This window comes from Zalophus californianus, chromosome 4, assembly GCF_009762305.2.
Source record: "Zalophus californianus isolate mZalCal1 chromosome 4, mZalCal1.pri.v2, whole genome shotgun sequence".
In the NCBI taxonomy this organism is placed as follows: domain Eukaryota; kingdom Metazoa; phylum Chordata; class Mammalia; order Carnivora; family Otariidae; genus Zalophus; species Zalophus californianus.
This window is the reverse complement of record NC_045598.1, coordinates 78594622-78611100: the sequence shown is the minus strand read 5'-3', so window position 1 is coordinate 78611100 and position 16479 is coordinate 78594622. Positions and strand designations below refer to the sequence as shown.

The 16479-nt window shown below is 36.7% G+C and overlaps 1 protein-coding gene across 4 annotated transcripts in view; it reads right to left on the bottom strand.

The window, feature by feature from the left end:
* FNBP1L (formin binding protein 1 like) overlaps nt 1-16479 on the bottom strand; it is a 98210-nt gene that overhangs the window by 37972 nt on the left and 43759 nt on the right. For all 4 annotated transcript variants that reach the window (XM_027611929.2, XM_027611941.1, XM_027611928.1 and 1 more), the window contains exon 2: nt 15553-15668. In XM_027611929.2, coding sequence (XP_027467730.1) covers nt 15553-15668 — 116 coding nt within the window. The remainder of the gene's footprint in view (nt 1-15552; nt 15669-16479) is intronic.

Below are 16479 nucleotides of genomic sequence, written 5' to 3'. Positions count from 1 at the left end.
TCAGCCTACTTGGTCTTAAGAAGGCAGGCACCAGTTTTGAAACTCTCCATCTACTTTGGTAGCTGTGCTCACCCAGCCCTGTGTTCCCTTGCAGACCTACCACATTCAACCTAACTGCTCTGGCAAGTAGCCCTCCAAAGCAGTTCCCACTCACCACACCTGGCAGGCAGCCTCAGTTAGAACCAGCATCCCCCAAAACAACTACCACCCCACCACACCCAGTGGGCAACCCTAGCCAGAAGAATACCTCTCCAAAGCAACTCCTGTCCTTGGAAGGGTTTGGAGCCCAGCCACTCAGCCTTCCACCCCTCAGCATGCCTGCAACAGTCACAGCTGGGCCTGGCAGCCAGCTATAGCAGGAGCTAACCCCGCCTACCAGGACACTCACAGCAGGCCAGCTAGGCCAACCAGGCCTCTCAGCCAGCAGTGCTGTAGTCCAGTCACAACAGGAGGCTGCACAAAACCCACACGGGGAATATTCCTGGAGTGCATGGTTCTGGTGAGCAGGGGGAACTGGCACTACTGTGTCCCAAAGAACACTTTCTACTTAAGACCACTGCTTTCAAGACCAGGAGCCATAGCTGACATACCTCACATATGGAAACAAACACAGAGAAACAGACAAAAACAAGGAAATAGAGGAATATGATCCAAATGAAAGAACACAAAATCTCAGAAAAAGGACTAAATGGAACAGAAATAGGCAATCTACTGGATAAAGAATTCAAAATAATGGTCATAAAGAAGCTTACCAGACTTGAGAAGAGTAGATGAACTCAGAATCTGAACAGTTAGAAAATATAAAAAAAGAACCAGAGTTGAAAAATACAAAAAAATGAAATGAAAAACACACTAGAGGAAGAAGAATAAATCCGCAATCTAGAAGACAGAATAGTGGAAATCAAGCTGAAAAGCAAAAAGAATGTTTAAAAGAATAGATTGGGGCATGTGAGTGGCTCAGTTGGTTAGGCATCCTACTCTTGGTTTTGGCTCAGGTCATGATCTCAGGGTCCTGGGATTAAGCCTGGCATCGGGCTCCACACTTAGTGGGGAGTCTGTTTGAGATTTTCTTCCTTTCCCTTGGCCCCTCTCCCACTCTCTCAAATAAATAAATAAAATCTTTTTTAAATAAATAAAAATAAAAGAATAGGTTAAGGGACCTCTGGGGAACATCAAGCACACCAACATTTGCATTTTCAGGGTCCCAGATGGAAAAAGAGAGAGGGGAAAAAATCATCTGAAGAAATAACAGCTGAAAAATTCCCTAACTTGAGGAATGAAATAGATATCCAGGTCAAGGAAGGAAAGAAACCCCCAAAGGAGATAAACCCAAAGAGGTCCACACCAAACCACATAATAATTAAAATATCAAAAATTAAAAGAGCGAATCTTAAAGCAGCAAGACAAAAAAGTAAATGTTATGTACACGGGAACAACCACCTAAGTCTATTGTTTGATTTTTCAGCAGAAACTCTGCAGCCCACAGCATGATATATTCAAAGTGCCAAAAGGGAAAAACCCTATAAACAAGAATACCCTACTCAGCAAGGTATCATTCAGAATTGAAGTAGAGATAGTTTCCCAGACAAACAAAAGTTAAAGGACTTCATCACCACTAAACTGACTTTACAAGAAGTGTTGAAGGGACTTCTTAAAGTAGAAAAGGCTACAACTAGAAGAAAATTATGAAAGAAAAAATTTCGGGGCACCTGGGTGGCTCAGTTGTTAGGTGTCTGCCTTCGGCTCGGGTCATGGTCCCAAGGTCCTGGGATCGAACCCCGCATCGGGCTCCCTGCTCAGCGGTAAGCCTGCTTCTCCCTCTCCCACTCCCCCTGCTTGTGTTCCCTCTCTCACTGTGTCTCTCTCAAATAAATAAATAAAATCTTCAAAAAGAAAAAAAATTTCACTGGTAAAAGCAAATATATGGTAAAAGTGGTACATCATTCATAAAAGTACTATGATAGTTAAAAGACAAAAGTAGTAAAATCAATTTTATCTACAATAATTAAAGGATATACAAAATAAAAAGATGTAAAATATATGTCAAATACATAAAACAAAGGGAGGGGAAGAATGTAGTGCTTTTAGAATGTGTTCAAACTTAAGTGACCATCAATTTAAAAGAGACTGCTATATACATAGCATGCTATATATGAATCTCATGGTAACCACAAACTCAAAGCCAGTAACACATACACAAAAAATAAAGAGAAAAGAATCCAGCAAAACACTAAAAAAAAAAAAAAAAAGTCATCAAATCACAAGGGAAAAAAAGCAAGAAAAAAAGAACCAAGAACTACAAAAACAACCAGAAAACTATTAAAACAGCAATCAGTATATACATATCAATAACTATCTTAAATGTAAATAAACTAAATGTTCCAATCAAAAGACATAAGGTGACTGAATAGATAAAAAAAAAAACAAGACCCATCTATACGCTGTCTTCAAGAGGCTCACTTCAGACCTAAAGATATGTACAGACTGATAGTAAAGGGATGGCAAAAGATATTCCAAGCAAATGGAAACAAACAAGAAAAGCTGAGGTAGCAATACTTACATCAGACAAAACAGCCTTTAAAACAAAGACTGTAACAAGAGACAAAGAAGCCCATTACATAATGATAAAGAGATGAATCCAACAAGAGAATATAACAACTATAAATATCAATGCACCCAACACAGCAAGTACCTAAATATGTTAAGTCAAACATTAATAGACATAAAGGGAGAAATCGATAGTAATACAGTAAATAGTAGGGGACTGTAGCACCACACTTACATCAACGGATACCTCATGTATACACAAAATTTGTAAGGAAACACTGGCTTTGAACAACATATCAGAGCAGATGCACTTAACAGATACATACAGCATTCCACCTAAAAAGAACAGAATACATTCTTTTCAAGTACACATGGAACATTCTCCAGGATAGATCACATTTAGGGCCACACAAGTATCAATAAATTTAAAAACACTGACATCATATCAAGCATCTTTTCTGACCACAACAGTATGAAACTAAAAATCAATCACAAGAAAAAAAAAAATGGAAAAAACAGAAACACGTGGAGGCTAAACAATATGCAACTAAATAACCAATGGGTCAACAAAGAAATCAAAGAGAAAATAATAAAATACCTTGAGACAAATGAAAATGTAAACTCAACACTGAAAATCTCTGGGACACAGCAAAGGCAGTTCTTTAAGAGGAAAGTTTATAGTGGTGTAAGAAAAATCACAAACACTCTAACCTTACATCTAAAGGAACTAGAAAAAGAACAAAACCCAAAGTTAATAGAAGGAAGGAAATAATAAAGATCACAGCAGAAATAAATGAAATAGAGACTAAAAAAAAATAGAAAATATCAGTGAAACTAATAGTTGGTTCTTCAAAAAAAATAAACAATTAATAAACCTTTAGCCAGACTCATCAAGGAAAAAAAAGAGAGGACTCAAATAAAATCAGAAATGAAAGAGGAGAGGAGTTACAACCAATACCACAGAAATACAAAGGATTATGAGGCTACTATGAAAAAGTATACACCAACAAACTGGACAATGTAGAAGCAATGGACAAGTTCCCAGAAAAAGAATCTTTCAAGAATGAATCAGGAGAAAAGAAAATTTGAACACACTAATTACTAGTAATTTAACTGATTCAGTAACAACAATAAAAAAAACACACAACAAAAAAAGTACATGACCAGATGGCTTCACAGGTGAATTCTACCAAACATTTAAAGAAGAATTAATACCCATCCTTCTCAAACTATTCCAAAAAATTAGAGAAAGAAAAATTAAATAAAGGCTTCCATATTCATTCTATGTAGCCATCATTACCCTGATACCAAAGACACTACAAAAAAAAAGAAAATTAGAGGCCAATATCCCTGAAGAACATAACGCAAAATCCTCAATAAAATATGAGTAAACTACATTCAACAATAAATTTTAAAAAATCATTCAACACAATTAAGTGGAATTTATAGCAGGGATACAAGAATGGCTCAAATCCATAAATCAATAAAAGTGATATATCACATTAACAAAACGAAGGATAAAAATCATATGATAATCTCAAGAGATGTAGGAAAAGAATTCAACATCCATTCATGATAAAAACTCAACAAAACAGATATACAGGGAACATAACTCAACATAATAAAGTCCATATATGATAAGCCCACAGCTAATATCACACTCAATGGTGAAAAGCAGCTTTCCCTCTAAGATCAAGAACAAGACAAGGATGACCACTCTCGCCACTTTTATTCAACGTTAATACTAGAAGTTCTAGCCAGAGTAATCAGACAAGAAAAAGAAATAAAAAGCAACCATATTTGTAAGGAATAAGTAAAACTCTCACTATTGACAGATGACACAGTACCATATATAGTAAGGTCCTAAAGATTCTACCAAAAACTATAAATGAGCTAAGAATAAATGAATTCAGTAAAGCTGCAGGATACGAAATTAGCATATTGTTGTGCTTCTATAAACTAATAAAAAGTAGCATGAAGAGAAATTAATCCTATTTACAATTGCATCAAAAGGAATAAAACACCTAGGAATAAAGTTAACCAAAGAGGTGAAAGACCTACTCTGAAAATTATAAAAAGATGATATGTGTATGGTGACAGATGGTAATTACACTTATCAGAGTGAGCATTATATAATGCATATAAATGTTTAAATCACTATGTTGTACACCTAAAACTAATATAACATGTCAACTATACTACAATTAAAAATAAATTTTAGGGGTGCCTGGGTGGCTCAGTTGGTTAAGCGTCTGCCTTCGGCTCAGGTCATGATCCCAGGGTCCTGGGAACGAATCCCCTGTAGGGCTCCCTGCTCAGCGGGGAGCCTGCTTCTCCTTCGCCTCCCACCTCGTGTTCTCTCTTGCTAACTCTGTTGCTGTCTCTCTTTCTCTCAAATAAAATCTTTAAAAATAAATTTTAAGTTTTAATATTTAACATTACTACACTAGTACATGTACATTATTTATAAAAAAAATTGTGCATGCACTGTTCAGTTTTTAAAAGTAAGCAATAAAAAGTTCAGAGATCCCTGGCCTAGAGAAATCAAATATATAAAACACTTTTACATAATGTAATATGGTAAGAACAACAGAGGACTCTATAAAGAGGCTTCCCCAGAGAAGAAAGTCTGAAATTTCTGATTCCCTGACATACCCTTAAGAGGTGAACAAGAACTAGACAACTGGAAAGCCCTGGGAGGATTCTAAATAGGGAAGATCTAATAAGCATAGGCATGGAAGAGAAAAATTACAGCATTTATGAATAACTATGAATGGGTTCATGTTGCTGGAACATCAACCATGAACCAAACTATGGTAATCAGTGAGGCTGGAAAGGTATATGGGGGGCAGCAGAGGCGCTTCTATGTCATATTAAGGAAGTCTAACTAAATACCCTCTACCTGTAGTTCTTAGTCATGGTTATCTGAAACACCACCGAAAATTATTTTTGTGGATGAATGAATTTATTGATTCAAACATGAGCAAATCTATGTGCTACACATTAATTACTTCAGGTACTATATCAACAGAAAGAAAGACAAAAAACTCAGTTAATTAGAACAGGCAAATACACAAAGACAGGAAATAGATTAGTGGTTGCCAGGGCTTGAAGGAGGGGTGAATGGGGAATGACTGCTGATAGGTACAGGGGTTTCTTTTTATGATAAAAATGTTCTAAAATTAAATAATTGGTGATGATTTGAAAACTCTGAGTATACTAAAAGCCAATGAATTGTTTAAAAGGGTGAATTTAATGGTATGTAAATGATACCTCAATAAAGCTGTTACAGGAGGAGGACTGGCTACAGGACAGCAGTCCATCTGCCACAGGTACATCAAATGCAAGTCTAAAATGGAATTTATTTTCTTTATAAACCTTATTCTTTTCTTATATTAATGGTACTACCATCAACCTAGACATTTCAGCCAAAAATCTGGCAATGACCCTAACTTTATTAAGGTGAACACCTTAGGGTGTTCAAGTCCTAGAGATTCTATTTCCTAACTTTTTAACAATAAAAAGGAAAAAAATTACCTCAGAAGAAGTCCCTTCTTCACACTTTGCTACTGCTCTGGATACAGATGTGTGAGGATAGGATGACTGAAACTCCTACCACATCTTGCAACCGAGATCAAGAAATTCACAATGCCGCTGACATTACTAAGCTCTAGAATCCCATTTCCAAACTTCTTGTTATGTGGGAAGACTCCTACTTGAAGAGGAATGCTTCTTAAATGACACTACAGAAGAGCTGAACAAAAATGTCTAACAGAGAAATGTAGTAAAAACTGGAACACTAAAGAAACTTCTGGGATCTAGATACAGATGTAAGAGTTAACAAGTAACAGGACAGTAACAAAAACGAGAGCGACCATTTGTCACCCACATACTATTTACCAATCTCTATGCTAAGCACTCTATAATCTTATACTTACAGCAAACTTACAAGCAGGTATTATTAGCCCTATTCTACAGGACTAAGACATGGTCAAATAGCTAATAAAGGACAATGCCAGAAGTGCATGGGTGGCTCAGTCAGTACAGCGTCTGACTCTTGATTCGGCTCAGATCATGATCTCAGTTGTTGAGATCAGCCCTGGGTCAGCTCCGTGCTGGGTGCGGAGCCTGATTAGGATTCTCTCCCTCTCCCTCTGCCCTGCCCCCCCTTTAAAAAAAAGGGGGGGAGGACAACACCAAACCCCACCTCAAATCTGTTCCAACACCTAAGATAGTTAAAACAATAATGAATGAGAATGAGGCTACCCAAAAAGTACGAAACGAGAAGGTAGCTAAAAATAATCTAGAAATACACATTTAAGAGGGAAAGACAAAGTGCGTGAGAAGAGCAATAAGGATGAACAGTCAGGTAGATCAGAGGTAAACAAATTATGGCCCACCCAGCTACCTGTTTTTATAAATAAAGTTTTACTGGAACACACCACACTCATTCATCTATGTATTGTTTAAGGCTGCTTTTGCACTACAATAGCAGAGATGAACAACAGCAGCAAAGCTGAATAGTTGTAACATATGGTGCAAAAAGCCAAAATTATTATCTGGCACTTTATAAAAAAAAGTTTTCCAACCCCTAGGAGAGATAACTCAGACAACCCAAAAAAGCTTATCACTGAAGATGATTTTTTTTTAAGTTCTAAGAAGAAATAGTCAATTCATCACAGAGATGTAAAAACACTGGTACTAAAAATATCCATGGAATTTAGCAATTACAAGGTAACTAACTTATGAGCACCTTGATTATAACTACAGTCTCCAACCTATAAATGTTATTATTGCCATTATACTTAACATTCAAACTGGGTTTTCCACCATTTACAGCCACGAATCCTTTCTCATATAGTGTAAAATTAAACAGAAAAGATACCCATGTACAGAAGAATAAAGCTGTATACCCTTACCTTCCACCACAAAGACTAACTCAAAATGGATCAAAGACCTAAACATAAGAGCTAACACTACAAAACTCTTAAAAAGATAGGGGGAAAGCTTCATGACACTGGATTTGGCAATGATTTCTTAGATATGATACCAAAAGCACAGGCAATGAAAAAAAAGTAAAGTGGACATCAAAATGTAAAACCTGTGCATCCAAGGTCACAATCAACAGAATGAAAAGACAACCAACCAATGGAATGGAAAGAATTTACAACTCATGTATCTGATAAGGGGTTAAAATCCAGAAAATATATTCAAACACCTAAAATGCGGTAACAAAAAGACCAAATAATTTGATTTAAAAATTGGACAAAGAACCTGAATAGCATTTCCTCAAAGATACAAAAATGGTCCTCAAGCATATGAAAAAATACTCAATATCACTAATCATTAGAGAAATGCAAATCAGAATCAAAATAAGATCTCTTATACCCATTAAGAGGGCTGTTACCAAAAACAAAAACAAAGGGGTGGCTCAGTTGGTTAAGCACCTGACTCTTGATTTTAGCAGCTCAGGTCCTGATCTCAGGAGTCATGAGTCCAAGCCCCACATTGGTCTTGATGCTGTGCGAGACCACTTAAAAAACAAAACAAAAACAAAAACACAAAAATAACAAGTGTTGGAAAGAAGGTGAAGAAATTGGACCCTTGGGCATTGCTGGTGGGAATGTAAAACAATTCACAGCCACTGAGGAAAACAGTATGATGGTTCTTCAAAAAATTAAACACAGATTTACCATATGATCCAGCAATTCCTATTCTAGGAATACACTCAAAAGAATTCAAAGCAGGAACGCCAACAAATATTTGTACACACATGTTCATAGCATCATTATTCATAACAGCCAAAAGGTGGACCCAAATGTCCAGTAACAGATAGAGATACACAAAATGTGGTATATACATACAACAGAGTAATATTTAGCCTTAAAAAAGGAAGTTCTGAACATGTTCCAACATGTATTACCCTTATATTATGCTAAGTGAAACAAGCCAGTCGCAAAAAAAGAAATACTCTATTTTACTTACGAGGTACCTAGAGTAGTCAAATTCACAGAAACATAAAGTAGAATTGCAGAGGCTGGGAGAAGGAGAAAATGGGGAGTTGCTGTTCATTAGGTATAGCATTTTAGTTTTTCAAGATGAGTAAGTTCTGGAGATTGGTTGCATAATGGTATGAATATACTTAAGGCACCTCAAATGTACACTTAAAATGACCCTTCTAAATATCAGATTCTTAAAAGACAACTATATAACGTCTTCAAAGTCCAGATTCAAATAAGCAGCTAAATCTGATTTACCTATATTTTATATATACAGGATAATGAAATAAACATTTTACCTCATTTTAATCACTTCTACACAATTCAAACAGTAAAAAAATAATTTGGAAATGAAACTACTCAAGGCATTATGAAAGAGCCAAGAGATTAATGAAGTGATCTACTCAGCCAACACCATTATCAAGTTATTTTTGTAGTTGTTTAAACAAAATGAGGTCTTTAAATCCTTTTCACTGGAAAGTTTACTATCAAAATATTTAATACAACTGATTTGAACTTTCTTTCCTAAGAGCTTTGTGTTTTACTTGTTAGGTTCTGCTTCATCATTTAATCCAAAAAAAAAAAAAAAATCTAAAACATTTTAATAGAAAAATCAGGAACAGGGATTGTGATTCTCATTAAGGTGATGAGCCTGAGTTTCTTTACTAGTTAAATGAATCATTCCACATTATTCCTCAACAGTTTACTGTTGGATGTTTACTATAGGGAAAATACTCTACAGGTCTTAAAAATACAATGGTAACAAATATCATCAAACTCTTGTGAAGATTAAATAAGACAGCAGCATATATATACTGAAATGGACACTCAAACAATCCAGGTGTTAAAAATGGAGGCTGGTAGTTTGGGGTTATGATAATTAAGTTAGGAGGACTAGGGGCATGCAGCAGCATTTTAGATATAACAGTATGAAATGAGATTAAAAAAATAGAGCTCTATGGCTCACGAAAAGTACAAAGAAGGAGAAAAATGTCAATAATCAAAAAACAAAACATCAAAAAAGCTAAAATATGCTAATGATAACTACATGAAGTCCAATCCAAACATATCAAGAAAATATAGTTACGTGACATTAAAGAAAAGGTTCTCCTGCTGTCATGGTGTTTACTCTCTAAGTCATCAGGAGAAAAGAGCTAAAAGAGTTAAGGAAAATATTAAAGGCAAGAATCAGAGAGAACTAAAGTAACATTATACTATCCCTCACACCAATTTATAATAGGTTATGGGAACAATAAAAGTAAAAAGAATTTAAATTCTCATAATTAAAGAAACACTTTCTACATGAAGTTTAAAAAATACCCAAAAGTATTCTTTTCTTTAAAGATTTTTATTTATTTGAAAGAGAGCGAGTGAGAGAGCAAGAGAGAAAGCACAATTGGGGAGAGGGGCAGAGGGAGAAGGAGAAACAGACTCCCTAGGGAGCAGGGAGCCCAGCAGACGAGGGGCTCAATCCCAGGATCCTTAACTGACTGAGCCACCCAGGTGCCCCCAAAAGTATTCTTAATGTCTCAAGAAGGAAATGAAAATAAATAGGGCTTCTTGAAAGGTTTTTTCTCCTTAATTAAAAAAATTTTCTTGGGCACCTGGGTGGCTCAGTTGGTTAAGCAACTGCCTTCGGCTCAGGTCATGATCCCAGACTCCCGGGATCGAGTCCCGCATCGGGCTCCCTGCTCGGCAAGGAGCCTGCTTCTCCCTCTGGCCCTCCCCCATCTCATGTACTCTCTCTCTCTCATTCTCGCTCTCTCAAATAAATACATCTTTAAAAAAAATTTTTTTTTCTTAAAAGGAAGAAGGACTTCTAAGGTGTTAACCTTTTTTTTCCCCAACCTATTCTTATCTTTATGGAAAACATCCAACTAGACTTAAATTTATGAAGTACATAATAATTTAATTTACATTTTAATCAAATTTCTGTTAACTGTAACATAATAAACAGATATGTTAGTTATAAATACTGTTATATAGTTTTTAAATAATTTATTATTGTCTCCAGTAAAATACTCAAGACCCAAAGAAGTCTCTGTGGTACTAGGCACTGGTGATAGGAAAAAAAAAATCCTCAATAGAGAATTATTCATTCTCCCTATGCTGAAGCAGCATGATGTACTAGCAAGAGCCTAGACTCTGCAGCTAGTCTGAATCCAGCTAACTTTCTTCACCTCTCTGTAACTGTTTCCTAGTCTTTAAAATAATACTGACATCTCACTGGGTTTTTATGAAAACAAAACGTATTAGTATGTGTAAAAGCACTAGAACAGTACCAACACATTAAATGCTATATAAGTGTTCAGTAAATACAAAAAAAAGTGCTTGCTATGTGCCATGCACTGTTCTAGAAGCTAGGAATAAGCAACACACAGAACAAACAAAAATCTCTTTCCTTTGTGAAGTTTACATTTTATTTTTTTTTAAGATTGTATTTATTTATTTGAGAGAGAGAGAGAGAGAGCACAGGAAGGACGGAGCAGCAGAGGCAGAGGGAGAAGCAGGGTCCCCACTGAGCAGGGAGCCTGAGGCTGGGCTCAATCCCAGGACCCCAGGATCATGACCTGAGTCAAAGACAGACACTTCACCAACTGAGCCACCCCAGGCACCCCATGAAGTTTACATTTTAGTAAGTAGGTGATGATATTCTAGAATTAACCAGCACAATTATTTAGCCAATAAATCATCCAATACATGACACCTGGATATATGTATTCAGGCAAGCTCAGTGACTACTGGGGATTGACAGGAATGAACGAATTTCCACAGGATCTAATTCTATGAAGAAAGTTCATCTACACCCCAAAATATGGGGAACAGTTCTTCCTGCCTCTATCCAGATGGCACTATTAGGGTTTACTACATTAAGCAGCTGATCAAAAACTCAGAAGAGACCAAAGCAGTAGAGTTAAACAACGGCTAACCAAAGAATAAAAGTAATCTCTACTTTAGGGGCACCTGGGTGGCTCAGTCAGTTAAGTGTGGACTCTTGGTTCGACTCAGGTCATGATTCCAGGGTCATGAGACTAAGCCCCGCTAGGGCTCAGTGCTCAGCGGGGAGTCTTGCTTGAGAGTCTCTCTCCATCTGCCCCGCCACCGCCCCCCACCGCATTCTCTCTAAAATAAATAAATAAATCCAGAAAAATAATAAAAATTAAAGTAACCTCCACTTCCATCAAATCAGTACTAAGAAGGGGCGTCTGGGTGGCTCAGTTGTTAAGCGTCTGCCTTCAGCTCAGGTCATGATCCTAGGGTCCTGGGATGGAGCCCTACATCGGGCTCCCTGCTCAGTGGGAAGCCTGCTTCTCCCTCTCCGGCTCCCCCTGTTTGTGTTCCCTCTCTCGCTGTGTCTCTCTCTGTCAAATAAATAAATAAAATCTTAAAAAAAGAAAAATCAGTACTAAGAAGAGCTCCCTGGATTCTTGTGAAACTAAACAAAGTGACAAACAGAAAATTCTGATAAAGCGGCATGAGAAAGTAAAGACTAATTAGAAAATAAAAACTGGTTTTATTTGGATTATTCTGTATATCTAAGCCTACCCTAAATATCTGGGACAGCTCTCAGTAGAACAACCTCATCACAATGATGTACATGACAAAAACTCTAGTATGGATAGAAAGCAGTACTTTGTCAAAGGTTCAGCATATGACCAGAGATCCTAATTTCTATTTTTTTTTTTTTAAGATTTATTTATTTGACAGAGAGAGCGCACAAGCAGGGGGAGCAGTATAGGGTGAGGATGAAGCAGACTTCTTGCTGAGCAAGGAGCCCAACGTGGGGGGCTCATTCCCAGAACCCTGGGATTACAACCTGAGCTGAAGGCAGCCACTTAACCGACTGAGCCACCCAGGAGCTCCCAGAGATCCTAATTTCTTAACTAAACTGAAATACAGATTATTCAATTATTTATTCGTTCAAGTTATAGTCACTCAGCTCTAGAAGGACCAGCTATGTTGGCCAGGCTTGGCATTGGTACAGAACATAAGATCAAAAGGAATTTGGAGATTTCTGTTCTGGTTAAAATAAAAGTAGCTATCAGGCTTCTGTCGTCCAATCTATTTCTCTTCCAGTATACCACACTGCCACATTTGAACCAAAAGGGAATGGTCTGGGGTGGAAGTAGAGGAATATAATTTCATAGAGCAATCTCTATGATGGAACTTAATACTGTAATTATCTTTACCAGGAAAAAATAAAATGGGACACCTGGGTGGCACAGTCGGTTAAGCATCCAACTCTTGGGTTTCAGCTCAGGTTGTGATCTCAGGGTCCTGGGATCAATCTCTGCATCGGGCTCCAGGCTCAGTGTGGAGTCTGTTTGGCACTGTCTCTCTCTGCCCCTGCCCCCCTCCCCCGCCCTCTCTCTCTCTCAAATAAATAAATCTTACAAAATAAATAAATAAAATGATACATACCTATCATTTCAGCTTCTTTTACTAAACAAATTTTAATCTCTGTCATTCAAACAGTGTAAGTTTATTAAAAGAATGACCAATTTCAGGTTTTTATGCCTGCAAACCAAAAAGCATTTTACCAAGTAACCTGAAGTCATCATATACCATCAATTAAAATAGACATGATTTCAATTATCTGTCTCCAAACATGACTGAATAGATGCTTTATTGTCTATTTATTCCCATCCTCAAACCACTACTAAAATCATTATCAATACCAAAAATCAAAATAAAGTTAAACCAGAACCATCAAAACAGACAAAAGAAGGGGAAAAAGAGAATAAACTGAAGGTACTAAAGACTGACAAATTTAATCTTACAACATATCTAAAATGTAAATGTATAACATTCTGAATATAGTTATTATTTAGGAGAAAAAAAAGGCTGCCTCACTAGGAAAGATACTGTCTTCTGTAGTAGCAAAAACAGGAGGGAGTTAACCAAAAGAATTATTCACATTAAAGAAAAGGAAATAAACAAGGCAAACTTCTTCCCTTTGGACAAACAGATACTATAAAGAGCAGCTGATAATTCAATCATTCACTAAGTATTCAGCCAAAGGAACAAATCTCAATGTAGAGGGAGGGAAGGGAGTAGTGGTTTCAAGCTACACGTGCTTCATCCCAATTCTTCCTTACTGGAATTTCTCAACACGTTCCAATAATCCTGCCTTTGTTGAAAATCACTACATTGGAGAGCCACTGTTAAAATGGAAATGTGCCAAATTTCTTTAGTGTGCTGGGACAGAAGAAAGATGCAAATCACTGATCGAGAGCATCTATACATAAAAAAGCCTACTTTCTCACTACAAAATTATATTTTCTGTATCATGTAATTGTGGGGTCTAGTCATCCTTGCTTCAGTGAAGTGGTGTTCTAAACATCAATTTTGACAAGTAAGTGAAAATTATAATGGTTATTATCAGTCACAAAACAGAAAGGCAAAGAAATCTGCGATTTGATTAGTTCTGTTACTCTAGTTCAATCTTGGCCTTCCTGAAACTCTTGAGTCCAGAGATATTCTAGATAGTTAAAATACTTCAGATTGGGGCACCTGGGTGGCTCAGTCATTAAGCATGGCCTTCGGCTCAGGTCATGGTCCCAGAGTCCTGGGATCAAGCCCTGCATCCGGCTCCCTGCTCAGCGGGAGGTCTGCTTCTCCCTCTCCCACTCCCCTTGCTTGTGTTCCCTCTCACTGTGTATCTGTCAAATAAATAAAATGTTAAAAAAAAAACTTCAGATTGCTGAAGTTCACCTTATAAATCACCAATTTTTATTTTATAATTTGTGACAGAATTTTCTTTCGGAGTATATCACCTTCTTTGCTTAAGAACAAGTGTTTTAAACTATAAAAATAATATACAATCATTGAAAAACCTTCAGTAATTCAAAAGTCTAAGTAAAAAGTGTTTTAAGTTTCTTCCCTTAGCAACCCCTCACTCCCATTCCCCAGGGATAACCACTGTAAAATAGTTTGGGGTGTATTCTAGATCCCTTCAGAATACATACAATTTTTATATATAACTGTATACACAAACTTGAGTGAACAAGAAGGAGATCTTGCTATACATTCAGTTCTAAAACTTGCTTTTTACACTGAGGGACTGAATAGCCTTTTAAGTTTACCCTGCTACACCTGATTTGTTTAAACTGTATATTCCATAGTATTTTTCATCATACCCTTACTGACAAAGTACTTTTAGGTTGGAAACATTGTTTTCATCCATTTTTTATAATATGTTAAACTTTTCCTTTATTGTCACTTCATACTGCCATCACTGCATTGTCTATTTCTTCTCCTCACTTCCACTGAAAAACTTGGAAACTTGGCGCACCTGGGTGGCACAGTTGGTTAAGCGATGACTTTTATTTTCAGCTCAGGCCCTGACCTCAGGGCTGTGAGATCGAGCCGTGTCAGGCTCCACACTCAGCGCGGAGCTGGCTTGAGATTCTCTCTCTCTCTACCCCTCAAGCACCATTTTTATTAAGTTCTAGCAAGAACTGTCAAATTGTAGTCTAACAATGATTTTCCACTTGAACAAAATCTTAAGATAAATTCCATTTGTTTTAAGGCTAAAATTTTCCCTTAAAAACCCTTATCTTCTAACACCTACTCCAACATCACTTTCATCAGTGAAATATATCTGATTTTTGACAGAAATGCAGCTCAACACACTTGGATTTCCAAGTTATAGAAACTCTAAAGATCTGAGAAACTGAAGAAATCGTCAGTGCTTTCAAAAGATTACTAAAGCAAAAAAGTTACAGGGAAAAACTGTATTACTCAGGTATTTCTTTTTCCTAGCATTTTGCTTCCTGATTTTAGGATTTTAAGATGTTTCTGGAATGATGTCTGTTCATGATCTAGCTAGCCAATATTCCTTGTGGTACTAGCAATGATTTAATTAAATTGATCATTTAAAAAATCAGTTACCTAATTCAATCTGATTCTGACCCAAAAAACCCCACAGAATTTACATTTATCTAATACTCAACTACTTAAAAATGTAATTTCATTTCTGGAAACTGAAAAAACTTTAACTTACCTCAATTGTTTCGCATAGTTCTGTTCAATTTCTATCCTCTCCTTAACAAATTTGGCATATCTTTCCAAGAAGTCAATTCCCCATTGTGTATGCTTGTCTAAGCTGTCGAACTGATCCTAGAAAAAGAAGGTAAAAACACATTGAAAAGTCTAAAACTTTATCCACAAATATTTTAATCAGCTTCAGATATTTATTTAGAGAGGCAATGAGGTAAAAAAGGAAAAAAATCTAGGCTCTTCTGGTCTCTACCCACCTCATCCTTTAAGATCTACAGAGAAATACGTTATAAATGCTAAATTTCTTAAAATGCTAAACTTCTTAGCATAATTCACACTACTTTATGTCTAAATGCCTTATATATATGTGTTTTCCCCTGGATGCAACACCCTCCCCTGGTTACCTTTTTACAATTTTCTCTTACTCCTCCTTTGAGATTTAGTTCAGGCACTATGACTTCCAGAAAATGGCCCTAAATTCTCAGACTGTCTGGGTCTCCAAGGCTCCCAAAAGTTACTATATTTTAAGTTTTTATTTAAATTCCAATTAGTTAACAATGTAATTATTAGTTTCAGTTATACAGTACAGTGATTCAACACTTCCATACAACAACAGTGCTCTTCACAAGTGTGCTCCTTAATCCTCATCACCTGTTTCACCCATCCCCCACTCACCTCCCTTCTGGAACACATCAGTTTGTTCTCTGTGGTTAAGAGTCTGTTTCTAGGTTTGCCTCTCTCTCCCTCCTTTTTCCCCGTTGTTTTGTTTCTTAAATTCCAAATGAGTGAAATCATATGATATCTTTCTCTGACTTATTTCACTTAGAATACTCTCTGGTTGTTGCAAATGACAAGATTTCATTCTTTTTTATGGCTGTGTGTGTGTGTGTGTGTGTGTGTGTCTGTGTGTGTATACACATCTTCTTTACCC